This window comes from Globicephala melas, chromosome 5 (genome assembly GCF_963455315.2).
Source record: "Globicephala melas chromosome 5, mGloMel1.2, whole genome shotgun sequence".
Classification (NCBI taxonomy): Eukaryota; Metazoa; Chordata; class Mammalia; order Artiodactyla; family Delphinidae; genus Globicephala; species Globicephala melas.
The window spans coordinates 129,448,473-129,471,059 of NC_083318.1; the positions used below are offsets into that span (position 1 = coordinate 129,448,473).

At 35.0% G+C, this 22,587-nt stretch overlaps 1 protein-coding gene across 7 annotated transcripts in view; it reads right to left on the reverse strand.

Annotated features, from left to right (window-relative positions):
- The window catches only part of CCSER1 (coiled-coil serine rich protein 1), a 1,273,261-nt gene that overhangs the window by 326,986 nt on the left and 923,688 nt on the right, over positions 1–22,587 (reverse strand). Inside the window, exon 11 of one of the 7 annotated variants that reach the window (XM_060299792.1) lies at positions 19,867–19,980. The exons of the other annotated variants lie outside the window; for them this stretch is intronic. Coding sequence (XP_060155775.1) covers positions 19,897–19,980 — 84 coding nt within the window. The 3' untranslated portion in view covers positions 19,867–19,896. Of the gene's footprint in view, positions 1–19,866; positions 19,981–22,587 lie in introns of those variants that run through there. 7 annotated transcript variants of the gene reach the window in all.

The following is a 22,587-nucleotide window of genomic DNA, read 5'->3' on the forward strand; positions in this document are numbered from 1 at the left end:
AAATAGTTCCCTTATCCTCTAAAACTTTATAAAATAAATTTTCATTTTCTGTAGAGGAAAATATTTCAGGGTCTTATGATTTCTCAGTACTTTCATCGTGAATTTAAATTACCATTATATTATATATATGAAGTTCCAGTTAACTGAATGCCTTGGTTAATGGAATCTTAAATAAGGGAGGAGTTAACTAAAATGAAAGCAGAAATTTACTTTAAAATTAATTAAATAATTCTTTTGTGATATATTCTAATAAATCCTTCTTATAGCAAGTGGTAGGTGAAGCGATTTCTTGTTTTCTTTTAAAAACAATCACTTTTAGAACAGATAATTTCATTTCATTTAACGGAGACTGACATTTTTATTCATTTAACATAGCGAGTATGCGGTCTTTTAGGTACCATCCTAATCACAGTTGTTTCAATGTGGGTAAGAAAGAAAAAAAGCTTCTGTTCTAGAGAAAATTGGTAGAGAAAGATGAACAATAAATAAGTAGAAAAATAACGACAAAGACACAAGAGTAAAATTTATGTTCTCTTTTCTAACCCCAAAGATCCCCAGCAAACCTACATCCAAGATCTAGTTCTCTAAATATTGGAAAGGCCTTGTCTATAACTCAAACAGACAAGCCCTCTCCAGCATGTCCATGGAAATAGGAAGGCCGCTATGTGAGACAACAGAGTGGTAAACTGTCAGGGCTTCTCCATGGGAGAATCTGCAACAATGTGGTTGGTCTGAGGGCAGGGATGCTATGATATACCAACCTGACAGCAACAAACAGAATTAGTGTAAAGCCCAATATCAGGTTTAGAAACTTGCATTCCTGACTTAATTAAAGACAGATATGCTCCCATTGTGCAATGACTTTGGTGTCAAATTGAGTTCTGTGAACCCAAGCCGTAAATCCAGCCTATAAGCTTCACACTACCTTGATCGTGCAGGTTGATTTCTGGATCAAATTTATTCACAGGACTTTTCATAAAAGCCTTGTGTATGTCTAGATGCCTGCCTAGAACGCAGAGTACATTTTATGGGGATACCAGCATACTTCATTTTATATTCGTCATACGTGAAACTCACAATGGTTAAGTAATTTACAAAGGTTATGTAGGTAGCAAGAATTTCACCCAGTTTTAATATGGTTGTATGTAACACTAATTCTTTCTAATATGTCACAATGGAAAAACTTGTATCTTTGACACTGAGACACCTAATACGGCAGAACTGTTTTCCGTAAAGTAGACTCTAGAATCTACGGGAGTGAGACTATATCTACATTCTCCCCAGCATCCAAACAAGTGCTTGGCACAAAGTAGGCATCCACAAATAGTGCATAAATAAAGGTACATACAACCATATAAAAGGTTGAAATACTGCCATTTTTAAAAACAGTCAAAAAGATTTTAAAACTCTTTGTGGCTTAACTATAAAGCTGATGTAATTGCTTATCTTTTTAAAGTTATAGTTGGTATAAAATTAAATCTCAGAAGTTAATGGACAGAAATGCAATGCTTTCTTCTATTTAATTCTACATTTCCTGTCTTGCTTTGGTAAAATATACAATCCTATTGGTCCCAAATTCTCAGACACAGGTGGCATTTCCTGCTGACATATAATAAGTAGTGATAACAATGCATCAGTCATTAGAAAATTATATCAGACGTACGCTAGAACTACTTAACAGCTGAAACACTGAAGGGACAGCATTAGAGGGAAAAGATAAAAGGAACTGACACAGAGAGAATGTGGATGCATCCCCACATTCCAAACCACCAAGGATCTCAAAAGCAGCTAGGCAAGAGCTTAATGGGGCACAGTTCAATTTTACAATTATGAACAACTCTTTCCAAAAGAGCCTTAGCATAATGATTAGGCATAGTAAATAGAGAATATAAAATTGGATTAGGAAGGAAGACGTCGAAGGAAGTATGTTCTATTCTAAGCAACAAGAACATTCACCTGTCTGGGGTGAATATTGTACCAAATGCATGTATCTAAAATATTAGAAACACTGATATAGTTTAAGACAATTTTCCTAGACTAATGTATTACTAAATCTTTAAGGTATTTCTGTCATCCTTTGAATATAAGCAAACTATGGGAAATGTGCATAATTTAAGATATTTAAAAGCAATTAACCATTGTCAGAAATTTCAAAGATAATGCTTGATAGCAACTGCTATGTTTCCACCTTTTTATCTCACACATTTTTTAAAACTAATAAATACTTCAAACTAAAAAGACAATCTATTAAAAGTCTTTGGAGATATCACACAATGCTACTTCTACCCCTACAATTACTACCAATACTAGTGACACAACAGTAATATTTAGCTCAATGCTAACTGCTTTACATTATCAATTAGACCTTATACAATTCTATAAAGTAGATATTATTATCCCTCATTTTACATATGAGGATACTGAGTTTCTAGAGTTTAAGCAAATTGTCCAAAATTATAGTTGGCTGAGCTAGAACCTAAAACCTTTTTTTTTTCTAGTAGCATAGGACTTAACTCCAATCACTATGCTCCACTGCTTTGCACACTCTTGTTGATGGAATACAAACAGTAATATCTTTGTCGAGCCTTTTGAAAACGGCACAGTTCTCTAACTCATGACTTGTTTTATTTCTCAATAACTTAAACTATTTTCAGAATATTGTTGCAGTATTATCGCACCTTTAAGATATGGGAGCAGTAGTAGTGAAACAGGAAAATGTACAGATTAAAGGCAGCTGCAGTAATCAAAGCCTCTGGGTCTAAGTACCTTTGTCTAATCTTGAAATCATCCTATACTTTTTGTCTTTCCTACATACTCCACATCCAGCAAGTTTTGCAGGATATCGTTTCAAAATATAATAAATCCAATGGACGCTCATCACCTCTTCCCTTATATCCCTAGTTCAACCTGCCACCATCTTTCTCTGAATTATTGCAACATCATCTAAATTTGTCTCTCTTTTTTGACACTTGCCCATCCTCCATCCTTATCCCAAGGATCTTGTCTACACAGAAGCCATGATGTTTCTTTTCAAACATAAAGAAGATCATTTCACCCCCTAGTCAAAATTGCCAATGGCTTCCCATCACAATTTGCCCCATTTTACTCAAATTTTAGCAACCTTAAATTTATATAGAATGCCCAATAAGATGTTATGTATATAAAATGTTCAATACTAAGAACAACATTTTTCTAAACCATTTTAGAATAAGTTGCCAACCTAATGCCCCATCATACCTGAAGACTTAGTGTACATTTTCCACACAGAAAAGGGCCTTCTTCTATGTAACCTCAGTACAGTCATCAATTTCAGGAACTTATTTGACCTTGACATTACTAATGCTCAGACCTCATTCAAGTGTCACCAATTATCTAAATAATGTACTTCATAGCAAACAGATTCAGTTCAGGAAAATGTATTGCATTTGTCACGACTCTTATCTCCTTCAGTTTACTGTACTCAATTTTTTCTTGACTTTCATGTCCTCAACACGATTGAACGTTTCAAAGTTATTTTGTAAATGTCCCTTTATTTGGGACTGAATTATTCTTTCTTGTATTCAGATTATGCTTATTTGGGAGGAATACTATAGAAGTGACAGTGTGTGGTCACTGTGTCCTATCCCATAACATACAATTTTGATTTGTCCCATTACCAGTGATGTGAACTTTGATTAGTTGATTATCTTCTTCAAGGAAATTTACTCTTTTCTCTTTTCATTTATTAAGTATTTTATGGGGAGATACATTGAAACTATTTAAATGAGCCATCCCTCATCAAATTTCAATTTATCCCTTTTATATATAGCTATATGGGTTCATGGTTTCCTATTTATTCAATGAGTTATGATGAATAAATACCATTTACTCAGTACTTAATTTGCTCCATATTTGGCAAATGGCAGGCCTTTCAAGGAAGTTTCTGTGTCATTTTGATATGTCACCATTATCCTTTGAGCATTCCTTTGCTTTCTGGCACAATACATTATTCTGGATTTATTTTGTACTTTTTCTGACTAAGCTCTAGAATCAACCATTTCTCCAATGAGTCCTGGTTACTTTTGGTGGAGAATAGTATTTAGAAGCTAATATGTGGGTGCTAGGTGTGACCATTGCTATTGAGGTGCTGTTGCTCCCAGGCATTCTCAGTGGATAGAAATAGAAAATATACGTATGTAGATATTTTTATGTATATACACAGATACATACACACACGCTCTCTATGTGTGTATGTGCGTGTGTGTGTGTGCGTGTACGGGCATGCATTCACACCTACATCCCTAATTCTAGTAGACAGAAATCTGATTCTCATTATCCTTAATATACCTACTCATTTTATCAAGCCTCACCTTTGAAACAAATCTGCCTTCAACCTCTGCACAACTTCAGGCTCTGACATCCCACACGGGGCCATTGTTCCACATGGAAACCCTCCTCATTACTTTGGATTCCTCACCACATGTCAGTCCCTCTCATGTGGGACTCTAATGCCTCATGTTATTCAGTACACCTATGAGGACACTCTCTTGACCTTGTTTAAGCTCCTACACCTGCACTGATCCACCACCGCCTACTCCCCCAGGTGTGTATGCCTACCTCACTGTGTCCCACATAATGGCTTTAGGACTAAAATGTTCAGGAAAGAATGAAGAGGAAGAACTTCAGATAGCAACTTGAATAAAAGACAACACTCTTACTTGGACCTACAGAGTCCTCCAAACTCTGGACAATATCTAACTTCCAACATCACCACTTACTTTTCCTCTCACTCTTGCCTCAAAGCACTTCTTGTTGTTCTTTTTTTTTTTTTTGCAGTACGCGGGCCTCTCACCGCTGTGGCCTCTCCCATTGCGGAGCACAGGCTCCGGACGCGCAGGCTCAGCGGCAATGGCTCACGGGCCCAGCCGCTCCGCGGCAATGTGGGATCTTCCCGGACCGGGCACGAACCCGTGTCCCCTGCATCGGCAGGCGGACTCTCAACCACTGCGCCACCAGGGAAGCCCTCTTGCTGTTCTTTGAACACACCGAGCAGAATCTTGCCTCAGATCTTTGTCATTGTTATTACTTGTACCTAGAACACATTTCCCCAAGATGCCTTTCAGCTCCACTCCCACCCCACCCAAACACAATCACTCTACATTAGCTTAATCTGATTTATTTGAATTGTTATACTTTTCCCTTCCACATATTATTTATATTATATTACATTATATATTACAAATTTATTTATTGTCTGTTCCCTTGAACTGAAATGTAAGCTCCATAAGAACAAGGATTTTCTTTGTTTTATTCAGTGTTTGTATTCTCAGTGCCTAGAAGAGGTTTGGTTCAAAATACGTTCTTCTTCGATACACTGTTTAAATAAATAAGTGGTAGATGGAAACTCAGCCCCTGGCTCTGCCCATCAAAGGTTTTGCATCTTTGAACCCTGTCTTGTGCCTATGTTCGTCCATCTCATTTTTCTATTAATTTATAGCTGCTAGTTTTTCTTTGTTCTGCCATTATATCTGCGTCTGCTCAGGCCTGCTTGGCTGACCTAAGTTACTAGACTTTAGATTCTGGAAGCACCTAAATGGTCTATCCTTGGACAGCCTAACCCTCATTTTCGTCCTCATGGAGCTAATGAGTTCAACTACTGTATTTGTCTTAGAACAGATAATGCCAAATCATTTCTATGTGTGTCTTCCTTCATTTTCCTTCTAATATTCTTTTATTCCAATATTTTGTTTAGAAAATTTCCATTTCCTCATTTATGCACTCCACTGAAGTATTTGTCAGAAACAGAAAGATTAACATACATCAAAAACCTTATAATATACTTAAACATGACTTCATTCTCTCAGATGGTCACTTTGTCCTCAAATTAATGCCAAAACAATCAGTTAACATTTACTAAAACCTCATTACAGTTGTTATGACAAAATTCTCCTGCCCCACTTCTGATGTCTCTCTCTGTACAGGAGTAGCTCCTGGCCTCCTTTCTCCCTTTCCTCTCTCTTCCTAAGAGACCATGACTACATAAAGGTGACATTCTTGCCTTTTTACTTTACTCCTTCATACATTTCATATCATTTAGACCCAAAGGTGTGAACTTGGTACCGATAATCTTTTTAAAACTCATCTTGCTCTACCAGAATTTTCCCCCATTCTGCTTCTTAGAGTGCCAGTTAGGTGATGTGGTCAGAGTATAAACTAGTTTAGCTTAGAAGACTCCTAGTATACAAACAATTAAACTAAGTCATTTCTTGGTGTATGCATTTTATTTGAGTGTCTCATGATTTTGCAACTATATTATTTTGGCAGGATAATTTATTGACATACTAGTTTGTGTTTTGAGCTCCTTGTTTTGAAACAAGGGGTCAATCAAAGGGATTTGAAAGAATGAGAGGTATTTTTCCTTCCTCAATACCATAAAATAGGCACGTCTGTATCGGTGGCCGATGGCCGTATTACTTAAACAGGAGCTAAGCTTCTTTAGAGCGCCTCTTACTTGATCTGTCAAAGTCACCCCTCTTTGTCTCCAGTTCACCTGTCTCCCTACACTATTTTTCCATTAGAACTTCAGCTCCAGGGGAACAAGGCCTTGTCTGTACTGTTGTGGCTGTATTCAAGAAATATTTTTTGAAAAGAAACAAACATCCCTATATGAGTTGAGGTCCTAGGAGTAAGTTTTGGCTTTAAACTTTATTTAAAGACTGTCTTTTCTGCTAGGGCTCATGTTATCACATTCTTTGCTCTATTCCCAGTACTTTTTCCAGTGCCTGGTACAGAGCTGTGCTCAATACTGTTTGTTGAATAAAGGAGTAAAATGCCTAATAATCCTGCGAAAAATATTTGTTATATCTCCAGAGCCTAGCAATGACAAAAATGAGAAATAAAGAAAACCTAAGAGGAACTGATTGAAAGAGAGAGAGACAGAGAGACAGAGACAGAGACAGACAGAGAGACAGAGACAGACAGAGAGACAGAGAGACAGAGAGAGGGAGAAATTACAAATCAAGGTACAGATTTTGGCATAAGAAAAATGTCAGTGAAAATTTAGGAGTAAAACTAGATTGCCCTCTAATTCCCACTGTCAGTTTGCATGGAAATGCTAAGAATTCTTGCCACTAGTTGTTTTCAACATCACTAATATATAATGTACTTCATTTTTACTGAACCCAGGTTAAAGAGGCATGAAATGTCTGTAATTGAAGATAATACTTTTAAGTGTTCCTAACAAGGCTTGAGATATATCAAATAAAGTGATATTAATAATAATTGAGGTCATGTATTTCCTCCTGAAACAATGTGTGTGTATATTCTATAGACAGTAATCGGCCCAAGTGCTTTTTAATGAGCAAAACTGTCAGCTCAAGATTTTAATTTTAAATTAAAGGGAAAATTTAATTACCAAATCATCTCAAGTATATTCAGAATATCTCAATAACTTAAGAGTGCCTTCAAAGTCTACTATAAGTAAATATTTAACTGCACATTCAATTTCAAAATAAGTGGTCTTGTAAATCACAGGCAATTTAAAAATATTTTTACATACAATAAAGAATATTGCTTTGATTTATCTGTGTGGGAGACAATAGACTAAAAATGCTAGATTAAGGAATATAAGGACATTATGTCCTTACAGAAGAGTCTTTACATGCTGCCTTTCATTTTTAAAGATCATAAAAATGTTCTACTTTATTTGCAAAAATAAATATTAATAACAGTGCAATTTCAGTATTTTTCTTCAGTTATGATTTATGTCAAAAATAACACCCCATACTAATTTTTATTAAAAAAAATATTTCCAGCAACCAATACTGTACACTTTAGGAGAATGCGTATTGTTCATGATGTTCATGTATTGAAAGAAAGATATTAACACATTCTATAGAAAGCATGATGCCTTAATTTATGGGAATGTGTTAATGATTAAAATAACAGTGCTTTTTTTTTTTTTTTCAGTTAATTTACTTGTAGAAAATCCTCATATAAAGCAAATATTCGAATCTGGCAGGAAGATTTAAGGGACTTATTTACAAGAAATTAACCAAAGTAGATCCTTTATATACCAATTGAAATTTTTATATTCTGTTTCAAATATAAAGAAAGTTAAAAGGACTGTAATATACACGCACACGCACACGCACACGTTTGCTGGGGAGGGATTTGCTGATATACTACATCTAAATGAGACCCTCAGGACTGTTGTAGCAAAGCAGGCTGAAGTTAAAGGTTTTATAGTCTTCTGTGGTTTAAATCAATCTCATTCACCATTTACGCAAGCTTGTTGATGAGCTTAAAAGTCAGTTCAAAGGTCTTTCATCACTTCCCCCAGGTGGAGATAATTCTCCACTCTGTGTCTACACTGTGCTTTATGAGATCCTTTAGTGTACTTTTTCTTAAAGTCGCCCTCTTGAGGACAGAGACCAATCCTAGGCTTTACATTTATAAAGGACAAATGACTAGACTGTCTCACATTATAAATTGCAGTAATAATAAGCTTGCCTTGACAACCATATTATTTCTTATTAAAATCTTTAGTTATTTAATCATTGTCATTAAAATTATATCCCAGCCAATAATTTGACATCTAGAGGCACTAATCATATATTATTATAACATGTTCATAAGGCTTTCTACCTACTTTAGAATTATCAAATTCTATTACTCAAAACATTATTTTCTACAGTTAGACAGTAATTTTTTATCACTAATCACTATTAAACTCATATCTGGTGCATTTTAGATTCAACAGGCAGTAATCACTATGATCAAAAAGGTATAGACTTTAAAGAAATAACCAAGTACCAATCAAATCTGCTACTTGATCAGTGTGTTTATATTTTCTCAGTTATTATTTTGTCACAGAGGTCTTTATTCTCCTACATGAGCACTGGGTTTTCCACTTATCCTATTTTTTTTTTAACATAGCACAGAATATAAACACACATATTTTAACACAGCACACACGTATGCATATATTCATGCACACACAGATATACTTTTATCCATGTGTATGTCTTATATACATATAGATGTATGTAGGGGTATGGGTGTATATTTATGAGTGTGTGTGCTTATTATCCAACTCTATGAGGACAGTTATTTTACTGCTACAGCTCCAATACCTGGAATGAAAGAACAGTACTAGGCAATCAATGTGTATTTGTTGAATGAATAAATATAAGTTACAATACAATTAAATTTTTTTTTCAAATGGGGCTTTGTCTCAGAAACACTTATAAAAAACTTTATTTGATAAAATTATCTCCTTATTAAAGTAATCTGTAGCTATAGCAAAGTGTAGCAAATTGAAAGAGAAGCATACACATTTATACTGCTATAGTATTTTCTGATGAGACCTTCTTACAAAAATTTTTTGTGCCCCAATCCTAGCTATTACCAGGATCAAAAGTTGACACTGATTTATTTCAAAACTAACCAGTGTACTTGGTAATTATTCACGAATACTGAAATGGTTAAACCTAAGTAACTATTTTTAAATGCAATTGTCAGATAATCACACGCCCTTTTTCAAATCCAACAGGATTCTTTTCTTAACAACCACTTTCTAACAAATACATTTTGAAGTCTCTCTACAGACACAGCAGGTCAATGGATTACATGTGACCAAAGAATGTAGGTTTTTGTTTTTTTTTTTTCCATGCTGAGGGCAAGTTCACATTGTTGTATGATTTAGACAAGGATTTCTCAACAAAGGCACTACTGACATTTTGAGATGGATAATTCTTTTCTGTGGAGGCTACTGTGGAAATTTCTGGATATCAAGCAGCCCCCTTGCATTCTCTACCCATTAGATGTACAGCTGCCCTCTCTCAATTGTGGCAACCAAAAGCGTCTCCAGATATCGCCAGATGTCACTCGGGGAGCAACGTTGTCCCAGTGTAAGAACCACTGATTACTGAAAATAATTTCTCATGCAATGTCCAACTCAAGGATCCTTAAGCCTCAATCATTCCAAGATTATACAGCAAGATTTGTGGATGTGCCTCATTTTCAATGTCTTTTATAGAGTTATAATTGAAGCTACTACCTACTGTTAACACAGTATCCTAATATTAGGGACAAAACCATTATTCTTTATCAACATTCTTTCCAAGAAAATTTTATCTCCATAGATAGATTAAAACTACGGATCTCTCTCTCTCTCTCTCTCTCTCTGTCTCTCTCTCTCTCTCTCTCGCATGAACTCCCAGTTTTCTTTGACTTTTATTTCAGTGATATTCACTTGTTTCCTGTGGATCCCTAATGACCTCAGGTGCCTTACAGCTTACATAGGGGAAAGGGGAAAACCAAGGAAGTATATTTTAAACATAGTCTCAATTTCTTTTAATTCCTGAATCCATAGTCAGTGATAATATTTTTTGAAGTTCAACATTACTGCTCAAGGTCCTTTGTAGAAATTATGCCTTTGAAATTTTCTTGAACAACACAGACAACAAAAATGTTATCCTGCCTCTCTAGACAATAGAGAAACATACTTGACATTGCGGCAGTCTACTAGTGGTCTCCCATCATGCATATTCCACTTCTCTCCCAGAATCATGGAAACTATAGTATTTCATAGAGGCTTATAACCACACAGAGCAAAGACTACACTTCCTAGCTTCCATCGCAGCTAGGTGTGACCATGATTCTAAGATGTGGATAAAAAGAGGCAAGTCAAAGTGTTGTGTTCAGCTTCCATGTTGTGGGAGTATGACACAGGGTCACCTTGAACCATGCAAAGGAAAGTAATCCCTAAGCCCAATAGAGGAGCAAGATGAAAGAAACATGGAGTCTGATTACTCTGTAGGACAGACTCTTCCTACCATTTTGGCCTTTTTTGTGTGTGCTTTTTTGGACAGTTGGTTTGGATCTCTGTCACAACAGCCAAACTAACATCCTAGCTAATATAAGCAGGGCACCAATAGAGATCGATATCTATGTTGGGCATATTTCTAGTCATGGCACTTATGAGATAAAATGTGCTAAAAATAAGATGAGATTGGTATATAATGGGATTTCAGCCCTGATGAACCAAAAGAAGTGAAGTGGGCAATCTGAAACATGAGTTATGAAGAGCAACTTCATCTACCTTAGCAGGGTATTATGCCTCATTAAGAATTGTGAAGATAAATAACTACTAGGGATGTAATTACAACAGGAGGCCTATAGTTACCACTGCTGTGTGAAGCATAGGAAAGCTGTTGAGGGTAAATCCTAAGAGTTCTCATCACAAGGGAAAAAATTGTGAATTCACAATTTGACAAACTGTAATAACCTATTAATAATCATATCATACCTGATCTCTTATTATTTTTATATTTAAGCTGTTTCGATATGATAACCACAGTGCAATTTATCTTAAAAAATACTTCACCTACTGAGGTCACTTGGGAAGGAAAGAGTAAAATTTTTGCAGCAGAGCACTTACGACCACATTCAAGAATACCGCCACCTCCCCACATATATGTCACTGACCAATACATTAAGAATATTCATAGGTAGTCAAACCTGTAATCCTGTGATATCAGCAGCCAGGAGTTTACAACAATAGTTCAACTAATAGGAAAAACTGATATATTTTATCCAGTGTAAAAAAAAAAAAATCGAAGTTTGCCTGATATTGCAAGGTTTGCCTCCCTAGTACAATCTATGAATTTAAATGTGAGTTTAAGACTCGTATAAAACTTCACATTGATGACAGCTTGTATTTCCATGTGCAACAGGTATTTTATTTAATTCATCTCTCTCATCTACAACTGAAATAGCTGTAGGTATTGTGACTGAGTCCTGGATCCTATATACTTCAGTGTGGTAATAGGAATCATTCATTCATTTATTCATAGAGGCTGAGCTTATAGGTTATTTCTACATATAAAGTGGAAGATCCATTCTCACTCTGCTTTGATCAAGATGCGGGCTTGAGCCAACCTGCCACATCACTGTCAAACAGTGATTTGGTTAGCAGCTCCCTAGAAAAAAAATAAATGTAATTCTTACAATGCATGGCATGTCCAAACAGAAATAGTTATTTAGGGAGCAGCATTATATATGAGGATGCTGAAAAGTAGGTATATCATTGGGCTGTTGTAAAGATTCATTAAGACAGGTTCACATAAAGTATTTAACACAGTGTCAGGTGCACAGTAAACTTTCAGTAAATGCTGCTTATAAATTTTCTTGTTAATACTTTTCTGCTCCATTTGGCCAAATGGATACTTTTTAAAAACCTGAGGGTCTTTTTAAAACTAGATCTTATAAATATCACAATAGTAGTTGGTTAATAACTGATACAACCTTATGAAATATACTTTAACTTATTGTTTATTAACAACATATTAACAATTAAAATAATCAAACATACCTATGAGTAAAATTAATGTACATATGTAACTATAATATAAATCTGTCTTAAAGAGAATTTAATGTTCTCTACACAGACTACCTTTTCATTGCCATTTGATTTTGTGAAATGTTTATTCCTTGCCTGTGTTCCAAATGGATACAAATCATCCACTCTACTTGTTTCATGTCAGGCTAATAAAATTGTTTATGATAGATTATATGCTGTTTGCAAAATAAAAAATTTTAACTTTTCTATAACTGGTCAGCTTTTAGGTATTAAAATACAAAGTTTTCAGCAACAATTTAAAAATATAACTCCAGCTTTTAATGCTTCTGTTGAGTTACAAGTTCATGAGAATGCTGAAGGGTCCAAAGGTATGGGTCTCCTCCAAGTCTGCTTTTACTTATTCCTGCCACCTAGATTTGGGAGACATTTAAAGATGGACATGGCTATGGATGGAAAGGGAGATGCTTCTAGATTGTGCTCTCCTTGAAGATGTACCCAAATCACACATTATTTTTCCCATCCCTGCCACTGCACAGTACACTTACTAAAGAGCATTGTATTATTTGATTAATTTATTTATCATTTATAAATGACTCACCCTAAATGCAATGTCATTGCTGTTTAACTGATCTATTTTTACTCCATATGGACATTTCTGAAATGTTTTATTAGATTCATAAAAATATATCATCCAAAAGATCTTTCAAAAAAATCTTGAAGAAATATTTAGTTACTTTAAATAGTCAGTGATATGGAACTTCCTCAGTTAAATACAAAATAATGTGAAAATATAATTTCTTTTGCAAATTTAAGATTACCAAAAAAAAAAAAAAAGACACAGAACATAAAGAATGTCAAGAAATTAAACAATATGTAGATTAATCATACATATTGTCAAAACATTTTGAAAACATATCCTTGAGGAAGAAAAATGTGTACGGACCCAAAGAAGTAAGTAACTCTGCCTTTAGGAGCATTGATGTTTTGTTTGCTGGAACATAAAATCCTTACTACTACTGAATCAACTTAGGATCACTTAATGCAACATAGTTTTTAAAATGTTTCTTCAGTCAATTTTAGAATGTAGAAGACAATTCAATGATTAGAAATATTTTGTCATTACATCAGCTAATAAATACTCTCTTGCTTAAACTCCCGAAGTTTCTTTAGACTGAAAGTTCCTTTAAACTGATACATTTAAAGTAGATTCTTTTAAATTTGGTCTTATTTTCTGATGAGACCTTCTTACAAAAATTTTTTGTGCCCCAATTTCTTCAAAAAATTTTTTGAAAAAAATTGATACTCCTTTTAGTACCATATTTATCCCATGACATCTGACACTCCCACCTTCATGTTTCATCCTGTGGCTCATGCACTTCTATGTTTATATAATATACATGATGGCATAGATTCTACTTTCACTATTACTACTCTCCTAAGGTTCTAAGAAATAGTCTCCTCCCCCATTGTCTTTAAAGCATGAGAATTTTGAAACATTATTTTCCAAAGGGCTTCCTCATTAAAAAAAAAACCTTCCTGTTAAATATTTTTCCTCTTTATGTTTTATGACACTGTCGAAATAACTGTTTTAATCTCTCACTTGTATGAAAATTAACACTATAAATTTCCTCTCATATTGAAACAGAAAAATATGATTTTACACTCCTTGAGACACTCTGTGGGTAGCGTTGGGTTATGCCACATTGTTGAATCTATATGTGAATCTATTTTTTAAATTACAGTGCTGGTGTGGCATCTCTAATGAAAAATCCCAGAAAGCTCTTTTTCATTTCTCTCTCTCTCTCCTTTAAAAAAGAAAACTAATAAAAAAATTAATATGATGTATAAAGAAAATATATGTTCAATTATCAGCCATTTGGAATTTGACTTAATACGTTATGAATTAATTTTCAACTATGAAAATTAATGGTTAATCTCAACAACTTATTTAAAAGTAATGGCTTTCAGTGATTTAAAAAAATAATAAAATCTTCACAGAAGGTTTACCTTAAGCTTCATGGGTCCCTAGCTCTTTTTCTTAATGTCTATTCTATTCACACTCATTCATTTGGTATAATTTTATTGTTCGTTTTTTGTGGGCATTGTGCTAGGGAAAATAATGGGGACAAGAAGAGACAGTATTTCTTCCCATTACTTTTACAAGCCAAGGGATAAGACATATACAGAAGCAATTATTATAAAAAATGTGAATGTCAAAATTAGGGAAATATGGGGTACTCTGTGGACACACAGTGAGACCTAGCCCTATCTAGGGGGTTACAGTAGCAACATCCAGTGGAAATGTAATGTGAGACACATATCTAATTCTAAATTTTCTGGTAACCACAATTAAATAGATATATATACAAATACACACTAGGATTAAGCAGCAATATCTTATTCAGTGCAATGGCTGAAGTGAAACAGTCTTCCCCAAACAATAAAGTTATGTTTAACAGAAAAATATACTGCACTGCTTCAATTTTTAAATTTAAATAAATTAAAATTGAATAATGTAAGGAATTTAGTTCCTCAGGTACATTAGTCACATTTCAAGGGCTCAAGAGCCACGCGTTGCTGGGAACCAGTAGAGGGCAAATTTAGGGCATTCTTTGAATTGACTCTCTCAACCCCCTTTCAGAATGCCTACCTGTCTAACAGAGGATGGAAAGCTTCCCATTCTATTCCCAAGTCTCCCCAGAAGCTAGGATAGGCCCTGCCAATCAAAATGTATTTACATAAGGGGAAAGTAAGGACAGCTGGCAGGTGTTTTGCTGATGTGAATCATGGTAGGGGTTGTGTGGTTCTGGGGTCAGGAGCTTTGGTGGCAACTTTCTGGTAATGAAGCTTCTTGATCTTGACAGAGGACACAGCTCCTTTGGCAGTGCAGTTCTTTGGTATGGTTTCAGGACTGTTCTTAAAGGATCAGCCTACAGCCTGCTACTTCAGCCAATTCTTCATTTTCAAGAGTTAGCACTACTCTAATAAATCCATCTGTGTGTAGAATTGTTAGAGTAGATTTCTTTTCTGAACTAGGACTTGTGATCGATATAGGAACTAAGGAAGAATCCCAGAGAACTGACTTATAAGCCTGTATCTGAAGGGTAACAGAGTTTATTCTGAAGAATAGTAAGAAGTGGATTTTGGACAACAGGAAATATTTAGAAATGCTGCTAAGCAGAGGGAATGCGACTGGAGCAGCCCAAAGAAAGTGAGTATGATTAGAATAATAAGGGGAAGGGTGAGGTTGCCTTAAAATAGATGGCTCAATGCACTGAAAGCCACTTCAAAAAATGGGCAATTCACTAAAAGCAACAATTTACCACAGGAACAATTCATCAAATTTATATATTTACCAATATCTTGTTTCTTATAGTAATTAATAAAAATTACAGTAACGCCTAGATGGATTAGTAGAGTATGGACAGGTGGGTGTCACGACCCTCCAAACTCTGCCTCTGTCCTCCCTGTCTGTGTTCCCACAATCTCTCACTCAGCCACTTACGACTCTCCTTATTCTGGCATCAGCCGCCAAGGCTGTGCTGTTTCTTTACAATAGCACAGGGTGCTTCTCTCTTCTCTAATTTCCTCTAGTTAAAACAGAGCCCGTGAGATAACAACTACTGAGCCCACGTGCCACAGCTACTGAAGCCTGCGCACCTAGAGCCCGTGCTCCGCAACAAAAGAAGCCACCGCGATGAGAAGCCCGCACACTGCAATGAAGAGTAGCCCCCTCTCGCCACAACTAGAGAAAGCCTGCACGCAGCAACAAAGACCTAGCACAGCCAAAAATAAAATTAATTAATTAATTTTAAAAAGGGAAAAATATCTTAAAAAGCAGGGCTCTGGGGCCAACCCAATATAAATGATTCTTTAAATACTAAGATTTGAGATCTGTTCATTAGGAAAATATATTTATGATTATATTCAAGAAGACTTTTAAAACAAATAACGTATTAATAAAAAGAGTTTTTTTAAGAGACAGATCTAATCTCTGACCCTTAGGTTTTGCAGTTGAACATGTTTTTTCATTCTTCCATGTTGAATAGTTAATTATAATCTTAGTTACTTACTTCCATAGTTAACTATAATCAAGAAGAGTACTTCTGTTTTGAGTAAATTAACAAATTTAGGGAATTTAGAAAATAGATAGGTTCGTCCTGCAGTTGCATTGGCCTTATTGGGCAAGAAGCAAGGGAGAAGAGAAATACTGGAACTTTTGGTGGTCCATTTAAAGAATAGGAACTCTGTCTTAGGAACAAGAAGTCATTGCAGAATTGTAAGAGAAACGTTGTGAATAACTGTAGAGTGGTAAACAAGTATGGTGGGAAATCAACAGAGTTTAAAGACTCTGGGTGGACTATGGCTCCCAGTAGTCCACGTAGATAGATCTAAGAGATGGATAGGAGATACATCTTTAAATATATTTTCTTACATTAAGTATGAAGATAAAAGTATTAGTGTTTTTATACTAGTGAGTAATAATGAAAATAACTAAAAAGGACGCATTACAAAAATCTTGGGCAGCAGAGCACATGGGTAAATCACAGTAGATATAAGAATCTAAGACATCTGATTTTAAAATATAGCTTCTCATGAAATCAATTTCTTCCATCTGTTACTCATGGGTTATATTAATATTCTCCAGTAGACTGTAAGGAAGATCTGTAGTGTTACTTGTAACACTGTACCCCAAAATTTCCCAAAAAGTTAGCAAACCCCTAGCAGGTCTCGAAAATAGCAGTGTGCCTGCTGAAATACCGGTACTTTATGTATTTGACTTCTATGCAAGTAGAAATACCAATACTTGGGGAAGCCCAAGGGGATATCTCAATCATGTAAAAACATTTTAATATTGGCCATATTGGCTATGACAGAGCACATCCAACAACAGTCACCTGTCCACACACATTTTAACAAATATTTTTGATCTCTATTTTTACTAATTGGCATTGCAGTGTTCTGAATGGCTGAAACATGTATCAGGGTTGAGTGTTAATAACTCCCTTAATATAGACATGTTAGTGAAAATCACTAGTAGAGAAACTAGTAGTAATAGTAGTGAAACTACTATTTACTGGGGCTCAAAAACACTGACTTAAACACCTAATAATTTATTTTAAATATTTTAAGTTTTATAGTTAGGAACATGAAGAAATAAATGTAACAACTTCAGTATAAATTTCTTCCTTTATTTAATGATATTCAAGGGTAAATTCTCAGATAACCTAATTATTTTTTGTAGATAGGGCATGTGAGCTATTTTACAAGGCAACAAAAATAATTTGAGATTTTCCTATGGTAAAGACTCCAATGAATTCCAAGCGTACAAGTAAGCCACGGTCTTTACAGAGGATGTGGATTGCATATTTGACCTTATTTCTGACGAATATGGTGAAAACTCATAATAAGATGCATCATAAATTACTCCAGTGAAATTCCAGTCCACGTGCAGATAACTATTATCTGCGTATGTGTGGGTGTATGTGTGTGTGTTTTCTACTACATACTTTTGTTAATGAATGTTGATGAAAATATTCCTTTTTCATATTTATGTGATGTGACTTGCTGTGCTAAGAATGCCCGTGACAATCAATAAAATTTTTCTCAATTTTTGAGATTCATCCCAAATGTCACCTCTTTTATACAAAGACTTTTATGACTGTTATTATTGTCTCAGATCTGATCTCCTTCTATTCTGAATTCTTGTAGAATTTTATTTTTACATCTTACAGGCATTTACTAAATTCTTCTTTGTACAGCAATTATATTTTGGCTTGACTTACCCCTCACTCTTATAAGGAGCTGTCATCTATAATACCATATTAGAACCTTTTACATTGTTCATTTTAATATATATACTGGCTAAATTGATTTAGAATCAACATTCTTTTAAAATCAGAATAGGATTCATAGTTTGGGTTCTTGTTGAATAAGTCAAGAATTGCATCAGACTAAAACACAACTGTAAAAACCTTACTACCAAAAACATAGCAACCATAAGGGGAATCAGGCCAGGAGCCTGTGGGGAAAAAAAACAAAACAAAACAAAACACTAAACAAGCAGGAAGATAATTCTAAAGTAAAAATGAAAATATAAAAGTAAGAGGGCATTGTTCCTCATACAAGGGTCAGGATATCCTATAAGTGACACTGAGTTCAACACAGGGTCTTAGATGGCAGCACATCAACAAGATTTGATTGGTTGCAGTGGCAACACTGAACAATAATAACCACAATAAGTGTAGCATTTCATATACAAATAACATTTTTATAGCTTTCATAGTGCTTTTGCTTATCTTTTTGGAAATTTACAGTAATTCTACTACATCTGTCCCATTAGTATTGTAAACAAATTTAGGCTTGGGGAGATTAAATAATTTATCTGAGGTTAAACCAGTGTAGAGCTAGAACTAGGTCAGGGTTCTTTCTATACTGGAGAGAGGAGTTCTTTTTTGATGGTTTTCCTTATCAGACTTTATGATATTCACGATATTAAGAACAGAAACATAGTTGATTTTTAATTTCCAATGAATAACTGATATGGAACCTGGGTTCTACTTCCATTATTTTAAGGAAAATGCAATGATCACAGAACTGGATCATTATGGGAGATGTCTGCCATGGATTCAATTACTTTGCAAAGACAGGGTACACAGAGAAAAGAGGTAGAGTTGACCCCTGAGCAACACAGGTTTGAACTGTATGGGTTCGCTTATATGCAGATTTTTTCAGTAAATATGTACTGTAGTACCATCCAGTTCTAGGTTGGTTGACTCTGGGGATGTGGAATCGCAGATACAGAGGGACAACTGTAAAGTTATATGTGAATTTTCAACTGTGCAGTGAGTTGGTTCCCCAACCCCCATGCTGTTTAAGGGTCACTGCATATGCTTCTCTGGATAGAAATTTACTTATATTCAAACAACCAAATGACACTGACAGAAACGCTATGTCTAGTTATTATAGAAAAGATAACGATAAGATGTACCATGTTAGGAAAAAGATGCAAATATTGATAATAAATTCCATGAGACTATAAGAAAAATCAATATAAATCCTACATGTATAATTTGGGGAAGTCTCCTAGAAAAGGTAGGAAGTCAACTAAGCTTTTAGAGATGTATAAGGCTATGAAAGGTTGGTATGAGGAAAATAACATTTCAGTCAGAAAAAAAAAAGGCTTGACCAAAAGAGGTGGCATAGACCACCAAGGTGGCCTTGGCTCAAGGACAGCCCCTTGGCAGGGCCTGTGCCAGCCCGTCACCCTGCCAAGGTGCCCTTGGGTACAGCACTCCCCAGGGACTGCCGCTGGCCCATGCCCATGCCAGCTGGCCCGCCAAAGCCACCAGGTGCAAGCTGTCTACATAAGGGAAACTCCAATACAAGGCCACTCCTTCAAGACCATGAGATGTAGCTGTTTCACCTAATTCACAGAAACAAAAAATGAAAGTCCAACAAAATGAGGAGAGAGATGAATATGTTCCAGATGAAAAACAGAATAAAAACACAGAAAAAAACCCAAATGAAATGAAGATAAGTAACTTACCTGATTAAGTGTTCAAAGAAACAGTCATAAGAATGCTCACCAAACTTGGGAGAAGAATGGCGGGTTTCAGTAAGAAGGTCCACAAAGACTTAGAAAATATAAGAAAAAACCAATCAGAACTGAACAATATAATAACTGAAATTAAAAAATACACTAGAGGGAATGAAGAGCAGATTAGATAACACAGAAGAACAGAAAGCAATCTGGATGATAGAAGAGTAGAAATCACATAATCCTAACAGCAAAAAGAAAGATTTTCTTTAAATGACGAGTTTAAGGAACCTCTGGGACAACATCAAGTGTACTAACATTTATATTACAGGGTTATCAGATGGACAAGAGAGAGGGAAAGGGACAGAAAATGTATTTGAAGAAACAATGACTGAAAACCTCCCTAATCTGGGGCAGGAAAATATATCCAGGTACAGGAAGTACAGATAATCCCAAACAAGATGAACTCAGAGGGACTTCCCTGGTGGTGCAATGTATAAGACTCCACACTCCCAGTGCAAGGGGTGCCCAGGGTTCAATCCCTGGTCAGGGAACTAGATCCCACATGCATGCTGCAACTAAGAGTTTGCATGCCACAACTAAGGAGCCTGCCTGCTGCAACTAAGACCTGGAGCAACCAAATAAAATATTAAAAAAAAAAAAAATTAAAGAGAGCCACAGACATAATTAAAATGGCAAAAGTTTAAAATAAAGAGAAAATCTTAAATGTAGCAAGAGAAAACCAACTAATCACAAATAAGGGGAACTTCATTGACTATCAGCTAATTTTTTAAACAGAAACGTCACAGGCCAGAAGGGAGTGGCAGGTTATAATTAAAATGCTGAAAGGAAAAATCTTACAACCTAGAATACTTTATTGGGCAAGGAATTAAAGGAGAGATAAAGAGTTTCTCAGACAAGCAAAACCTATAGGAGTTCATTACCACTAAACTGGCCTTACAAGAAATCTAAAAGGTTCTTCCTTCTTTAAGTGGTAAAGAAAAGGCCACAGCTAGGACTAAGAAGATATATAAAAAGAAAAATCTCACTGGTAAAGGAAATATGTAGTAAGGGCAGGGAATCAGCCACTTAAAAAGTCAGTATTAAGGTTAAAAGACAAAAGTAGTACAATCAACTGTTACTGCAATAAATAGATAAGGGATATACAAAATAAAAAAATGTAAGCTATGATACCAAAAACATAAAATGTGTGTGTGTGGGTGTGGGGGGCTAAAAACATAGTGTTTTTAGAATACATTTCAACTTAAGCATCTATCACTTAAAATAGATGGCTCTATATACAGGTCGATGTATATGAATCTTATGGTAATCACAAACCAAAAACATCCAATGGATACCCAAAAAATAAAGAAAAAGAAATCCAAACATAACACTGAAGGAATACTTCAAACCACAAGGGAAGAAACAAAGAAAAGATAACAGGATCAGAGAAGAACTACAAAAGCAACCAGAAAACAATTAACAAAATGGCAATAAGTACATACCTATCTATAAATACTTTAAATGTGAATGGACTAAATGCTTCAATCAAAAGACACAAGGTGCTGAATGGATGAAAAAAAAAAGACCATCTATACCCTGCCTAAATGAAATTCACCTCAGCTCTAAAGATACACATAGTCACAGACTGAGAGTGAAGGAATGGAAAAGATATTCCATGCAAATGAAAAGGAAAAGAAAGTTGGGGTAGCAATGCTCATATAAAACAAAACAGACTTTAAAACAAAGACTGTAACAAAAGACAAGGAACAACACTGCATAATGATAAAGGGGTCAATCCAGCAAGAAGACGTAACATTTATAAATCTATATACGTCCAATATAGGAGAATCTAAATATATAAAGAAAATATTAACAGAAATAAAGGGAGAAATAGACAGCAATACAGTAATAGGAGGGGACTTTAACACCCCACTTACATCAATGAATATATCATCCACAGGAAAAAAAATCAATAAGAAACACTGGACTTAAACAACACATTAGATCACATGCACTTAATAGATATAGAAAGAGTATTCCATCCCAAAGCATCAGAATACACATTCCTTTTAAGTACAGAGGAAACATTCTCTGGGATAGATCACATGTTAGGCCAACAAAATAAGTCTCAATAAAAGAAGACTTAAATCATATCAAGCATTTTTTCCAACAAAAATGGTAAAAAACTAGAAATGAACTATAATAAGAAAACTGAAAAAAAAGAAAAAGTGAAGAATAAACAACATGCTACTAAACAACCAGTGAGTTGAGGAAAAAAAAAAAATCAAAGAGCAAATTTTAAAAATACCTTGATACAAATGAAAATCAAAACAGAAATGTTCCAAATCTATGGAATGCAGCAAAAGCAGTACTAAGAGGGATGCTCACAGTGATACAGGACTACCTCAAAAAACAAACAAAAAATCTTAAATAAACAATCTAAATGTACATTAAAGAAACTAGAAAAGAACAAGCAAATTTTAAAGTTAGTAGAAGAAAGAAAATAATAAAGATCACAGTGGAAATAACTAAAGCAGAGACTAAAAGACCAATAGAAAACATCAATGAAATGAAGAGCCAGTTCTTTGTAGAGATAAACAAAATTAATAAACCTTTAGCCAAACTCCTCAGTACAAAAGGACAGAGAGAGCCCAAATAAATAAAATCAGAAATAAAAGAGGAAAGTTACAACTGATACTAC